The sequence below is a fragment of the Rhinolophus ferrumequinum genome, chromosome 15 (assembly GCF_004115265.2).
Source record: "Rhinolophus ferrumequinum isolate MPI-CBG mRhiFer1 chromosome 15, mRhiFer1_v1.p, whole genome shotgun sequence".
NCBI lineage: Eukaryota > Metazoa > Chordata > Mammalia > Chiroptera > Rhinolophidae > Rhinolophus > Rhinolophus ferrumequinum.
The window spans coordinates 23,502,812-23,518,629 of record NC_046298.1 but is presented as its reverse complement, the minus strand read 5'-3'; the positions used below and the strand labels follow the sequence as shown (position 1 = coordinate 23,518,629).

Genomic DNA, 15,818 nt, shown 5'->3' with positions numbered 1-15,818 from the left:
AATATGAAATCATTTTACATGGAGGTACAATATTGGTATATATGCCCTTGAATCTGGAAATAAGGCACCTTAATTGTTACCAGATAAGTTATAATAGCATAAAGTTACTGAAGTGATATCTAAATGACCAGATTTTTCAAGCACTTCATCAAATAGTTTTACCTGAATTAATAAGCAAAAAGAGTTTTCCTCTTCTTAATTCCAGTGTGATGTGATCTCCATTTTGCCCTTTCCTGTGGAGTAGAATCCCATCACTCTGCATAGTTTTAAATTGCAAAGAAATAATATCCTTTATTGGGCTCAGGGATTTTTGATCAAATCTGTAGAGAAGGGAGCTTTTTCCATCAAGATCAAGCACCTCTGATTCTAGAGACAAAGAAATTAAAAGTTATTCTAAGGATAAATATATTTTTCATTAAGCATTTGAAATGTCTATGCATAGAGTAGGTATCATACCTACACACATACACATCTAGTCCAGCTCCAAGCCAGTCACAACAAGGGAAAATAAAACCACCACATGTCTAATTTCCTCTCGATACCGGGGATTGATGCCATTTTAGTCTTTACTATTTTAGCTACTTACAAAATTCATGATCTAGCAATACATTTTAAAATGCATTCCTAATTTTCTCTTATATTATTAAAGGCTGTTCTTTCTCATTCCATAAAAAAAGACAATCAGAGAAAAAGGTTATAATCAATAGTCATAAAACCACTTTGCATATTCCATGATCAATATTTTCCATGGTGTTCTTGAAATGTTGAAGTCAAATGGTTTTTTTTAGCTCCTGAAAAAGTGGTTTGGATATCTCAAAATTCTTTCATACATACAGTATAGAAAGGAGATCCACATACAACTACACACACATACATCAGACTCATCAAATGTCACTTCAAATATATGTTAAACTCACCTCTGTGTTTTGTTTTATTTGATTATTTTTGTGGCTAATAGCATTTAAGAGCAATGCTATTGTCTGTCTCTTGAAGGGCATCGTTAAAAAGACATTCACTTAATGATATTATAAGGGCTGTTCAGCTGCATTTGTGTCATAACTGTGACATTGACATGTTTTTTCAGCTTTCTGACAGTGTCTTATCTACTCATTGTCAAGATCACTTTTACTCAGTTCATCTGAAAAAAGATGTCATGTTATACCAGTAACATAAGAGTTCATCTGTCAAAATCAGTTGCACCCTGAACAAGAGACACACAAAAGAACTGATAATACTCAGAACGCCTCGCCGTTTTCTACATTTCACAAGTCAAATATTTTTTTTTTTTAAAAAAGGCAATTATCCTCAAGAATGCATTTATGTAATAAATGAAGAGGCTGGGGAAACCCAATAAAATATGAAGCTATTTTTCACCTGGCTAGCTAACTTCTCGCAAAGAAATGACATTACAGTTTACTCATCTTGTTTCATCTGACAAAATTATTAGAGTGACTTGTATGCCCCAATATGCATTTCATGCAGGTTATCCATCATACTTAATGTGAAGCATTGTATTCACCACCCCCCAAAATTTTTTTTCAAGTATTTTGTACAGCCATCTTTTGAAATTTCAGAGGTCTGATGTTTCCACATCTTGTTAATGCACTTATAAAGAATTCATTCACCAAGTACACATGAATAAACATTGCATTCTGTAGAAAGAATAATGTGAACTAAACAATTATTCCTTGTTATATAGCTAAATAAATGTGCATGGTAAAAACATAACTCTGTGTCAAATACAAATAATGTGTTCTATGATTATTAGATTACAATAAATTAGGAAATTCCAATAAGACAGACTGTAAATGTGGACACATTTGGAGCAATGCAGTTACGGTATCTCTGAGTTAATGTATCGCTTAAAGGCAACCGTAATAATAATGATTTTATTTTAGATAAAGTCTATTTTTGGAATTAGCTACCAAGAGAATTTTTTTTCCAAGTAAAGTTTAGTCTGTATTACTTCTGCCTACAATTTCTTTTTCCACCTTCTTCACTATTGTCATTATTGCACTCTAATGGTCATATTAACCTTTCATAGTACCTAATGCTTTTGTGACCAGAATATTTCCATCAGTAAAATGGGATCGTGAAAACCCCGTCGGATAATTGATGCCTAAAGCCATGGTCTATTGTTTCATGTCTTAAACTGAAGCCACTCGCCAATTTCTCTCACTCTATTTTCTTCTTACTTCACAGGTATAACACTAAGTAATATGGTGCATTCATTCAACAAATATTTATTTAGCCCATCATGTTTGAGGTACTGTGATGGATGCTGAGATTAAAAAAAAACAAAAGTGACCAACACAAACATGGCCCCAATGAGATGGACAATTAGCAAGTGAACAAATAAGTTCATGACAGACTAGAAGTGTGTCCTGATCAGGTTTAAAAGAAGACTGAGGTCACTTTTGTTAAGGTAATTGAGGAAACTCAGTTCTCAGGCCTAGAAAGCTGGAGCTGAAGCAGATTTAATCAATAATCTTCCTACTTTCCATGGTTTTTAAGCGCAATACTTGTCCCCATAAACTAGAGTTACTCTTGGAACATTTAATTCCAAGAGGTCTAGACATTCTTCCAATGCAGTCTCTCCGCTGTTGAAAAAGGAAGCTCTGAGGGTTGCTGAGAAGTTACAGGGACTTTCAGTAATTTAGCTCTCAGAGGAGGAAGTAGGAATTGCGGGGCTGGCCTTGAAACAAGGGGCATGAAAAAGCAAGAAAGTAGTGAAGTAGAGGAATCAACAAACTGGCTACAATCACATCACAGATTTACATGTATGTGAATAATACTCTTCAGGGGGAAAAAAAGCATAATTCAGAATGTGAGTATAATGTCAGTACAGCACGACTTCAAGTTACATACATGTAACTTGTATGTGACATATGCCAGGGGTGTCAAAAAAATGTACACAGTTTAAGAGATGTTATCTATGTATTACTTTTCAAAGTTGAATTGAATTACGGTAGCAATGTGTAGTATGACGTTTGCTCAAAAGATGGCATTAATCGAATGAATGCTAGCATCGTTCATTGTATTACAATTTTAATATAGTTTTTTCCTTTCTTAAAATGTGTATACATTTTTTTGGCACCCTCTGTACATATGGATTCTCATAAAAATAATCAGATGATTCCTAAGAATATTGCTTTAGATAGAAAACTCATAATAGCTCTAATATAAGTCCCTGTTATGAAAAGCTATTTATACAACCTATAAAAAGCATACACATTTAAACAATAATCATAAAACACTGAGTTATGACACATAAAGTTAATGATACAAAAATCTGAAAAAATGAAAAAGCTAACCGAGAGAGAGAGAGAGAGAGAGAGAGAGAGAGAGAGAGAGAGAGAGAGAGAGAAGGAGAGAGAGAGATCCTTGAACTCAATGTATCATCAGCAGTACTAGCACATTACAAGGATACTGGTAGAAGAGATAGGTATAGTCTCTCTTAAAGTAATCTTACCACTGTTAACAAAAATTGGAAAAACTGAAAATAAATCAAAGGTATAACTTCACAGCCTTTCAATGTCATACTGGAGCATTTTCTAACAGGTTTGTCTAAAGATTATTTAATTCTAGGTGAATTAATGAAAGTTTGATTTTATTATTTGTTACTGATTAAGGCCAGACTCTGTCAAGTTGCATGTTTATTTGTAGTTTGCGTTTTTTTCCCAAGTAGAGAGGCAAATGGGTTCCTTCTGGTAGAAAATACATCCCCAAAAGTTATGGGATTTTTATTGTCCTGTTGGACATTAACCATTTGTGTACTTAACCTAGTAATAGTAACCCAACATTCTTTCATGGATTGCTATATGCACTCAGTCTCTTGAATTTGCTTTGGACTAGCTTTACCATCCTTCCAATTCCTTCATTAATGAATCAAATGCATCTTTCATATGTGTTTATTCTATATTTGAATGAGAATCATGTTTTTACGTTTTTGACAATTTTACTTCTAACACTACTAACTTAAAAAACACACTTGGACTTTATATCATTAACTGGGAAAGGAACATTTCAAGTCTTAGCCATCCCTGGTAATGTTCAGGGTGAATTTATTTTCAGTATTCCACAAAGATTTTCAGATTTTGAATTCTTAATAGAACACTGCCAATACAAATACATTCTCAAAAAAAAAAAGTTCAGTTGATTTATAACAATATTTCTTTACACTGAATCTAACCCATAAGAGATCTGAGTAAATACCATTAAAATATTAATCCAACTCAATAATTATTTTAGATGGAAACACTAAATTAAGCATCCAAAATAATATTAATATTTAAATTAACAGTCAATGATACATTTGTTCCTATCTTTTATCAAATACTTTTAAGAAAAGAATCTTTTGCACAGAGCTGAACTGTATCAATAGAAAAAAAGAAGTATCAAAAAACTCACAATAGGAAAATTGGAACTCAGAAGTTAACAAAATTTCCAACAGTAAAAGACCTATAGTCCAAAAATGCAGAAGATGTGTCACTTGACGAAAGAAATAATTATTTTCAATATAATAATTTACTAATTGTAATTTTGTTAATTAGCATGCTTATTAACTGAGGTAATATTTTTAACTATTGGACTTTTGTCAATATTAATAACATGGTCCTGCCATACCCTGGCTCACCATGGGGAGAGCATGAACTCTAATTTACTAGTAACAAGTTGCATATTATTCTGACACAGTCACCTTCCTTCGTCTAGTCCCCTTTTGAGCAATTGAAATAATGTATACAGTATTACAGTTTAGCCTAGTAGTTAAGACAACTAGTCTGTGTGGGTTTGAATCTTCACTCTACCTGGCACAAGTGTATTGTTACTGTAACAAATGACCACAAACTTGGTCACATAAAAAACACAGACTTAGTACCTCACAGTTTTGAAATTCAGAAGTCCTAAAATCAAAATGTTGGCAGGGGCTGCTTTCCTTCTAAAGTCTGTAGACGACAATCTCTTTCTACCCCCTTTTTTTTTAGCTTCTAAATACCACGTGCATTCCTTCGTTCATGGCTCCTTCCTTCATGTACAAGACCAGTATCACAGCATGCTTGAATCGCTCCTTCTCTCTCCTTTCTGCTTCCATTGTCACAACTCCTTCTATGACTCTGATCCTTTCACCTGTCTTAGAAAGACCCTTGTGACTACATTGGGTCCCCCTGGAAAATGCAGAATAATCTCCCTATCTGAAGATCCTTCAAATCTCATCTGCAACGTGCCCACGTCATACAATGTAACGTATTTGCAGGCTATTGCGCATTACTTTATCACAGCAAGATACTTAACCTCTCTGTCCTCTTTCCTCATCTGTAACATGGGAATAACAGTAACAATAGAATATAACAATAGTATATTCTCCCTGAATTGTTGCATGAATGTGTATCTGCATCATTTTTGAAGGGTTGCTGGCACCTAATTGGAATTCAACAAATGTTAGCCACTATTGATACTAATGCTATTATTTGCTATTAGAATATGGGGCAGGGAAAGAAGTACATAAAAAGAGTTTAATAAATACATGTGGTGTATTTATTTTTTAAAAGCAGCCTCTTTAAAAAATAATGAATTTCTGAAGTGCACAAGAAATGCTTCATTATCAATGTCATTGCCAGGTTATGCAGCAAGAATGATTTTGAGCCATCTGCGGGTTCTGTGGCTTTTTCTCTGTCTGTCAGTGAATGCCAGAGCTGACTCACCATGGCAATTGTCGGTGACCTGAATCCTCCTCAGTGAATACCTCCATCTCAAATTCTCTCATTTACAGCAGGAATCGAGGAAAGAAGAGACTCATAAAAATTGTGGGCCCTACTCTCCTATCAATTCTCCCTGTGACCCTGGGAAAGAGGTATAGTCTGCATTATTTGCATGATTCAGAAATACAATCTCCCAAGGAATGTGGGGTTTTCCAATAGAAAACAGTCAAATTTCTTTCAGGGATTGGTGACAGAAGTGGTATTGCCGACACATGGATTCTGCGCTCTTTCCTATTGCACATATTTATAGAGTTATCTGTGAACCCAGTAGAAGACACAGCAATGCATAAAACAAAGTGCTCTTCCCCCTCCCCCAAGGGGCTTTACTTCTGCAGTAGGACTGTGTCCTGGGTAATTTCTAACATGGGCAGGAGATGTTGATCCACTCAGGCTCAGAGATGGATGTCAACTAAATTGCAGAACTGTTTTTACCTCGATGAGCAGCAAACTGTTTTTCAATCTCTGCATAGGTTACATGCAAACACCCTCCTCATTGAAATATCTTCCACTTGAGCTGGTATCCTTCCCTCACTCCTGCATCTTACCCCTGCTCCAGAAGTTTGAGGCTTCTCAGTTGTGAGAGATTGCCGTCTGAAAAAGCAATATCCTCCCGACGCTAAGAAAAACATACCCGAGAACACGTTTTCTTAAATTGAGCTCCATGGTCCCACCGTGTTAGAATCAACTGAGAAATATCTCTTGGGGTCCCCATAAACACTCAACATCCTAGGCTCTGCCTGAGCCAGACCCAGGAATACGGGTCCCTGAGTGGTCCCAAGGCAGATGACAACAGGAGGGTTATCTGACAAGAAGCACAAGAAGGTGACAGAAACCTGTTCTCTGAAAATAAATAACCTCATTGCATACTGAACTGTACCATGGAAAATAAATATGTTTTCTTTATCTGGACTGTAGGTGAGATTTGCAGAAAATTGTGGAGGTGGTAGCGACTTGTCCCTGAAAGATGTTTCAGGGAGAAATTGATTCTGTGAGTTAAACTATGAATCATCATATTATTGATGAGGTCAGTTGACGAAAGAAACTGAAATGAGAAAAATTGGAATAGATGAGTGAACTGGAACACACATCCTTGCATAACAGAAAATTGACTTTATCTGAAGGTCGTGAAAGAGTTCTTGGAGGAAAAAAAACACGAGAGTCTTCTCCTATTAATTATTTGGGAATCACCTCAAAAATATAAATAGAAAAAGAGTGCTACCACTGGAGAAAGAGCTATGGACCAAACTCTTCTTGGCTAAACATGGTCAGCCTGAAACATTGATCATTATTTGATCAATTTGAAAATTTCTTTATTTGAAAATTTCTACCTAAGAATTACTAAACAAACAGAGGTCCAATTTTGACTCCTAAGAAACATAAGTCAGACTGAGTCCCTGTTCAACTATTATACAGTGAAATACTAAAGCAATTGTGTGATGTACAGGCACTTGAGGTCTGTATTACTGTATTGAGTTTTAAAGAGATGGAGAGAAGAGACCAAGCACTCGAGAAATCAACAGGAAATAAGTTGTACTATTTTTGCACAGTAGCATAAAAGGACACAGAATGATTTAAGGGACTCTTCAGTTTAAAACGACGAAAATTAATTCAATAAAAAGGAAGAAGGCACAGGACCAAATGTTGCATATAGCCACAGGGAAAAGGTGACTTTACTATCACGCTTTTAAATAGACCGAGGTAAGGTCAGTGACAACGCTCTAGGACGTTACAGAAACAAATATGATCACTGCCACTTAAATGTCAATCTAAATTAACCTTTTAAGTAGATTTGAAGTTGATAACATCTACTATGTCAAGGATACTTGAGTGTGTCATTGGAGAATGTAAGATGTGTTCCTGTTTCTAATATTTATTTATAATTTTTATATTGTCACAGAACTCACTTACACGCTTTGTCTCAATTTCCTTACTTGGAAGATGTGGAGAATCATTCCAACCTCTCATACTACACACAAAAAAGCTGAGGGTTTCACATGGAAGTACTAAAATGCCTCAACATTTATTTATTAAATTGGTATGCTATTATTATCATTTTAATAACAAACATTTGAAATTTCATATGTTCATCTCATAGCTATTTCTCCTGTAATCAATCGCTACTGTATGAGTGTGATAAACTTGTGATTTTTTTAATATACTTACTTATTTTCCAGTTTATACTGTAGCTAATCAAATGTTTCTCTTAATTCCTCTATTTAACAACTAGGTGCTGAACCAAGTCCTACCGTAGGAGCTGGTGTTGCAACAGTGAACACATTCTGTCCTTGGATCATCCAATATGAAGGAAGAGAAAGACATCAGACAACTCATCCCAGGTGTATAGATATATATTTACAAATTTTAAGTAGAGCATGAAGGAAAAGGACAGGGTTGTACAAGAGCTTTGAACAGAAAGACCTAAATTAGGTTGTTGATTAGGGATGACATCTCTGAGGAAGAAGTGATAGTTAAACTGAGTAGATCGCTGCTTATGTAAATGTCTAGGGTCAGGAAAGAAGGAGGAAATGGGGGAGGGGAGAGGGTGCTGAGATGAGGGAGTAGGGGAGACTGGGGAGGGAGGGATGGCGGTGGCAGAAAGTCAATGGAGGAGGTCCTCAGGGGGTGGAATTACTGGCAGTTCACCTTGACCCTGTGAAAGCTTGGTTCCAGGCTTTGTTGGGATGGATGTAATATTGGTTTGTCTTTAGCCCTAGGGCATAACAACTTTGGTTTGTCCTCCGGTGTGGTCTTTACTCCTAAGGCAATCGATGCCTTTCTGGTTCTCAGTTAAATGCCCAGGGTGTTTAGCAAGTCCCTCTAAATTGGCAGGACTTGAACTCCAAAGGTGGTCTTTCCAGCACTAGGAAGATGCTGAAATCTTTAGGACTTCAATCTCCCAGTCCCTGCTTTAGCCAGGGTTCTCTGTACTTCCTCTTGGGCATGTGCAGTTCAGGAATCAACCAAGGATTTAAGGGGAATGTGTACGCAGGAGTTGAGACTACCCTTCTCTGACCCCTCCTTTGTAGTATTCCGACGTAAATTTCTAGCCACTCTGGAAACCTTGAACTCTTACTTCTGTCTCCTCAGCCTGGTAAAAGTGTTGCGATGCCCTGCAAATTGGGATGTATTTTTAGGAAAAAGTCAGTTAAGTGTGTATCTCCCAGAGTTTGCTTTCCTTCCTTCAAAAAATCAAGTCTTCTCAAGTTTCTACATGTTTTGAGTTGAACTTCAAAGTCCTGAGCAGTTTTTAATTTTTTTTTTTTAATCCAGGAATTATAATCACTATGGGCAGCAAGATAGTCCAATAAAAGCTATTCTGCTACGACTGGTACTGAAAAGCAAATTGTCTCTTTATGAACTTTTATAATAATTGACTTGGTCTATTAATATTTAGGATTGCAAAATGAGCTTAGACTAATTCTATTATTCCTTCTTTATTGATTACCTGGAATATATCTTTAAAGAGACATTCCCTCTAGTCTTCTATTTGGTTACCTTGAGGTATAGATTACATAGGAAAAGTAGAATACATATTTGATGGTTTCCCTTCATTTATTAGCTTTCAAAATAATAAGGTGGTTCCTGATTTGTCTCTCAGAGGTGACCGATGAGATTTTTTTTTTTTTAGTATTATCATGAACCCATTCCCTTAAACATATTTGATATGTTTCAAAACTGCAGGTAATATTCTTACTGATGCTAAAATATTTCCATCTTTGGTCAGTGAGAGCCTCCTCAGTTGGCTTTTTTGACATAATCCCAGTAGGTTTTCTAGTTTCCTTATTTTCTGGTATTATAATAGTTAACCTTATCTTAATTTTAATATAACTTCACTTATCATTAAATGATAATCTTTAGTCTAGAAACTTCGCAAAGAATAGAATTTATCTTCTTTGATTTTAGGCTGACCAGAATCTATCTTTTTTCTTTAAACTCTGACATAAAATGGGATTCCTCCCTCAGCTACAGTATTAGCTGATAATCCGAGAGCAAGAATTGGGTATAATTTACCTTGGTAAAGATTTTAGCAGTTAACATGTGGAAGTAGCTTAATTAAATTCAAATAATTAAATTCAAATCATTATTCTTTATAGTAAATCTAACAAATTCACTGCTTTTCATTTTACCCCTAACCAGACATGTGGTATGAGAGGCCAGCATCCTGAATAGACAGAACACTGTTATCTAGTTCTCTCTTAGTGGTTTTTCAGGTGAATATTTGTACTTCTCATGCTACTGTCTTAGATTTCTTATTCCCGTGTTACCCCAAAAATAAGACCTAGCTGGACAATCAGCTCTAATACTAGTCTTTTGGAGCAAAAATTAATATAAGACCCAGTCTTATTTTACTATAAGACCAGGTATAATATAATATAATATAATATAATATAATATAATATAATATAATATAATATAATATAATATAATATAATAAATATAATATAATATAATATAATATAATATAATATAATATAATATAATATAATATAATATAATATAATATACTACTGAGTCTTATATTAATTTTTGCTCCAAAAGACGCATTAGAGCTGATTATCTGGCTAGGTCTTATTTTCGGGGAAACACAGTAATATGTTTTCTGAACAGAAATCTAATTACTCCCAACTTTCAATCTTTTTTTACACTATAAAATGCACATTCTTATTTTTAAAAAGTTAACATGAGTTTTGTAATTATTGACTTCTGTTCCATTTATTAAATAGAATCCATTATTTTCTCTTGACCAGTCTGCATTGAAGCGAGTAAACACCATAGTTTAACACATATATACATTTCTTCTCTTCCAATCTTCTCACTCATTTCTCCCTGTCTTCTATGCCTGATCTTTAAGAGGCTGAATACACCACTAAGATGATGGGGAAAGCCTTCTTGCGGCTCACCAAGCCCGCCTCCTTTCATTCATTCTTTCATCTGTGCAGAAGACTAATAACAAAAAAGGAATATCCGATTACTACAGAATATAATGTGAGCATGACATGATGAGGAGCAGAACAGCTGGTGTTCCAGGAGCAGGTGGAAACATCCTCTGACCTACTGTGGGGTGTCAGAGAAGTTGTCAGAAACAGTGATTTCTATGCTGAGAAAAGGTGGTGAGTACAAGAACGATCTGGTAGAGGAATGAAGGCTGGATGTGCAGCAACTGACTTATGTATAGTGTAAAGATCCTAAGTCTAGAAAAATCATGAAATCATGGCACGTGAAAGAGATGGAAATTAGTGCAGTACGGCTGGGCAGTTGGATGACCCTCTGTTGAGGATGAGGATGGGGAGATCATGGATTACAAAATGAGGGTGTTTACACAAGACCTAGAGAAAAGGAACTCAGAATTTATACTAAGGGCATGTGTCTCAGCAATTCAGCCATCCTTAAAGAACATTATCTGCTGTGGCTGAGTTACCCCTTCCTCAGGACATCTCAGACACAGTCACGTTCAACCGGTTATTCTCCTTCCTCTGCCTTTGCTTACCATTGCTTACTTTCCTTTGGGACACTTAGTAGAGTAGTATTTCTTTATCATGAAACGTTTTCTTTTTCTTTCTCCCACACGTTATTTCATTACCTACATCTCCTGTGGAGATCTATAAACATGATCACAGCTGCTATGGCCAAGACATCTGAAATTTATAGTTTTCCTCTGAACCCATAAAATTTAGCTTCTACTTCTCTCATTCCTCAGGAAACAACTTCCTGTTTACTGACATAGAAGTAGAACATGCCCTCTGATATGGATTTTCCATTCACTTGATGCGCCATAACAAGTTACTGCTCTAACTCATTGGGATAGACGGTAATAAAATCATGTGTGCTTCTCCCAATAACCACTTTCTCTGCAATGTTCACAGGAGCAGCTTCCACCTATAACTTCAGCAAATACATGCAATAGGCATAAGGGGTGGGGAGGCTGGCATAAAAATGCACGCTCTCTGAAAAACAGAATAAAGAAACTGCTGTAATCATGATAGACATGGATTTCTGCTTTTTAAAGACATGAGTAGTTGTTCAACCACAGCACTTTCTACTTTTATTATTAATAGTAAGGCAATAAGTGGAAATGTTATGATTTAATAACAATAATGATAGGTACATAGGTTTCAATTATATATCTTCATCCCAGAGTGTTTAGAGTGCCAACCTTTCATATCTCAGGGGCACTTGAATTCAAATGAGTCAACAATGGAATTAATTACCACTCCTGTGCCCTTTGGAAACTGTTATTCTCTAGTGCCCCCTGTCCAGGAAGTGACGCGACCTTCCAGACAGTTCTTCAAATCTGATAACTCAGTGTCCCTCCCATACGATCATTAAGCTCTCTTGATTCAACATCCTCTTGATTCAACATCCTCAGGATACTCATATTTTGAATCTGATTCAAGTCGGGAGAACCCTGTCTCCTGATAGCTGGTCCTCTCGTTTAAGGCCACTTGCACAAGTGAAACCGGAAGTCTCTTCCTTGAGCTGCTGCCCCTAATCTGTATCCCTCATTTAACCCTCCAATCCGTATGCATCATTTCAGTCTGAATGACTATTCTCAAATACAAATGGATCCTCCAAGCAATCCTCGACCCTGTGCCTCACCTGGGCACCCCCCTTTCTCCTCCTCGATGGGCTATCCTCCCCACCTTCCAGGTGAAATTTCTGCATCTTCGTTTCAAAACCTATTGCTATGAACTTTTTTACACTAATCTCAATGTATCGATCACTTTATCCCTCACACCCTACATTCCTGCTCTGATAGTTTGCATTGAGTTTGTACAACTTTGATAACATTGCGTCTTCTGACCTCTAGGGTCAAACACCCCATGTTAATTGCTATAAATGGCTCTGTTTTCACATGTACTCATGCACACACACCCACGTTCCGTGTCTCCCTCTCTCTGAAATTAGTGAGCAACCTGACAGCCAGCTGTGCAGGGTCATCACGGACCTCCTGTTGTGGCTGTCTTGGTGGCCTTGCAGGCGTATATTGCTGTTCTGGCTTTCCTTGCACAGTCAGTTCTACACACTTTCTGTTTTGAGTTTTGTAACTTAGTAGCAATGTAGATAATGTTGTGTTTGTACTTTGTTGTGTAGAGTGAAAGGGTTGTGTTGAATAAACCTAGGATTAGAATGCAAAAAAATATACATAATAATAATTCATATATTAAGAAAATATGTATTTTTTTAGAATTTCTCACTACACCCAAAACCTAGTAGAGGTCTCTCTCAGCAAGTGTCAATAAATATTTAAAAGGTAAATGTATGTATGATTCATCTAGTCATCAAAGCACTGGCTTTGGAAAGTGATGGATCTGACTTTTAATCCTAGATTACACAGGCTGTGTAATCCTGGACAAGATTCTTGATTTCTGCAAGGCTCACTTTCGCCCATGTCAGGAGACCTGAAGCACCCTGGTACACACTACTCTCGAGTGAGTGGCTCCTGCAAGACCCACCCAAGAGTCACATTAACGTGGCAGGCGATGTGGACACACATGCTGACAAGCGGCATACAATCCTCCAGGCCTTTGTAATGCTCAAAAAAGGCTCAGTTAATTGCCAGTGTGGGCAGGTGTCCCATGACTGCTCCAGAGGAGAACCTGCCTTTCCCCCAGCACTACTTTTCTTTTTATAGGGATTGCAGGAGAATGGCCTTGCATATCTGGAGAAAATCCAGTCTGATCTTGGATCTGGATCCTTTCAGACAAAATCTTGCAACTTTGTTCTCGTTCTGATAGCACCTGCAGCTCTTCCTTCTGAGGACAGGGGAAGCCAGTGGTCCCATCTACTTCTGTACCAGGCAACCCAGAACAAGCCACAGACCTCATTCAGCCAACAATTCTGCTTGTCTCCTCTTACTCCTGCATAAAATGGTAATATCCATGTTCCACTGCACCGTATTGTTAGGACTAAATCAGAAAATGCCTAGAGGACTAGTGTCTGACACATAGTAACTGTTTAATAAGTGATCGTTATATAGTATCATGCTTTAGTAAATTAATGTTCCGCATAGGTGGAGTTGCATTAATGTTATGCATAGGTGGAGAATAGGAGTGTGACTGTGGTATAATTGAGGAATTAAAATCAATTTGATCAAATACAATCCCATACGGCACACACACCGAACCCATTTTGAGGTTATTTTAGGTAATCTACGAGAGTCTTTTCCCATTAAGTTTATTATTTTTTTCTCTTCTATCCCAAATTATACAACAGTCATTTTACATTGAGTCGTATCAAATCACTTTGCCATATATGTTTATGTTTGCATTGGAAGTCATGTTGGCTCCCAGGCACGACTTCAACTGTGCGTCAATGAAAAAAGGAGGCTGACTAAACATGTAGCCATTATGCTGGCTCCAAGATACACGAAATCAAGTCACAATGAAAAGAACATTCTCCAGGATTGCAAATCAATGAAGTGTGGGGAGGAGTGAGGGGAGGTGAGTTATCATTAAGCACATGGCAGCAGAGACCTCAAAGGAACCTGTACCTCAGAAGTCACTTGCATAGGGACATTATAATCAGTGCTTTAGTTTTAGAAAAACAGCATCAATAGTCTTGTTCAACTAATACTGAATTTACATCCTAGATTGAATGTGCATTACGTCTGTACTATTGGGGAAACTGTTTAATATTTCTAAGACTATTAGATAGGTGATATTTAGGATTAAATTAGAATGTCTATAAAAACTGTATCTGACACAGAGTCGGCGCTCCATAACTGTCAGCCATTATTGTACCACAATAAATAAATATTCTGCAAGGTGGATACTCTGAGTAAGTACAGAATGTTTAACTATACGTATGAAGCTTTTTGAAGTTTGTTTTGCTAGTTGTCCATCGTGTGGCGTGGACTTTGCTAACCTCTGTGATCCAAAGACAAACAAGATAGACTGTCTGGGTTCTATGCCCCAGACAGAATCATACTGTCGGCCGGGATGGTTTATTTTTTAAGGGATGATTTGATTCAAGTGTGACACGTCACAGGAGCAGTGAAGCCACTGGTAAGCTGAACAGATGGTGAGAAGTAAGCTGCCCATGGCTCATCGCCGCGACTTAGGGCCGAAGAGAACACGCGCATGAGCTCGGGATCTGGAGCCTGGCAGGCTTGGCGGCGCACCCAGCTCTGTCACGTCCGGTCTGCGTAGCTTAAAAGTCCTGCTCTCTAGGCTGTAGCTTCCTCGTTGGCAAAGTGGGGGAATGGACTTATGGGGACTTTTTCTTTGGACTAATAAACTAACTGTTTAATATCGTGCAGCTATCTAATAAACACTCAAGAAAAATGTGCTATGTCAAGGGTGACAAAAATTAATACTATTGCTATTCGTGCTATTGCTATTCCTATTATTACCTTTGATATTAATACTATGATTACTAGTTGGCAGGGACGGAACGTCTGTTGATGGAGGTGGATATGGGGAGCATCACGAATGATGCGGGGAGACCTCGGCAATCTGCACAAACACGCTTTGTCTGACACAGGTGAGGCAACTTCAGCAAGTTGCTAGTCCTCTGTACGACGTGCCTTCCTTCCCTGCAAATAAAGTGAACCAGACCCTAACTTGATTTACATCACGAGATGGTAAAATATGTGTGGGGGAAAAAAAAATCTTTTGTGGCTGCAGAATAAAGGTTAGCTAGAGGAATCATGATGAAGTGATTCTTTTCTGGATTCTTCCATGCACTGGTGGTGAGACATTGGGCAGACTGCTGAATCTCCCCAAGCCTCAGTCTGCTCAGTCTGATGACTGTAAATCATATGAACTAAATCATTGTTCTATAATAAAAGAGCGTCTAACAGGATGGTGAGGCGGAGATGGGCCGTCAATAACTCTTAGGTCCCCGCCCCTCAAAAAGATTTAATAAAAATGCTTCATGAAGAGGAGACTAAGTGAAACCTGTGGTTTCTGTCTTGTTTTTTATGTGAAAGTATTTCAAACACAAATTACAGTTTGACAGAGGTCTTTACTTTTTCTATGTATTTACGCCAAGAACATAGCATTAGTGAGTTGCGTGGCGTCTTATTTTTAGGCTAGAGAGAAAAACATTCTTTGGTTT

At 37.2% G+C, this 15,818-nt stretch overlaps 1 protein-coding gene across 2 annotated transcripts in view; it reads right to left on the bottom strand.

Annotated features, from left to right (window-relative positions):
* Positions 1-15,818, bottom strand: part of CNTNAP4 (contactin associated protein family member 4) — a 226,896-nt gene that overhangs the window by 94,159 nt on the left and 116,919 nt on the right. The window contains exon 5 of one of the 2 annotated variants that reach the window (XM_033129161.1): positions 163-366. In XM_033129161.1, coding sequence (XP_032985052.1) covers positions 163-366 — 204 coding nt within the window. Of the gene's footprint in view, positions 1-162; positions 367-15,818 lie in introns of those variants that run through there. The other variant, XM_033129162.1, reaches the window with a different exon arrangement.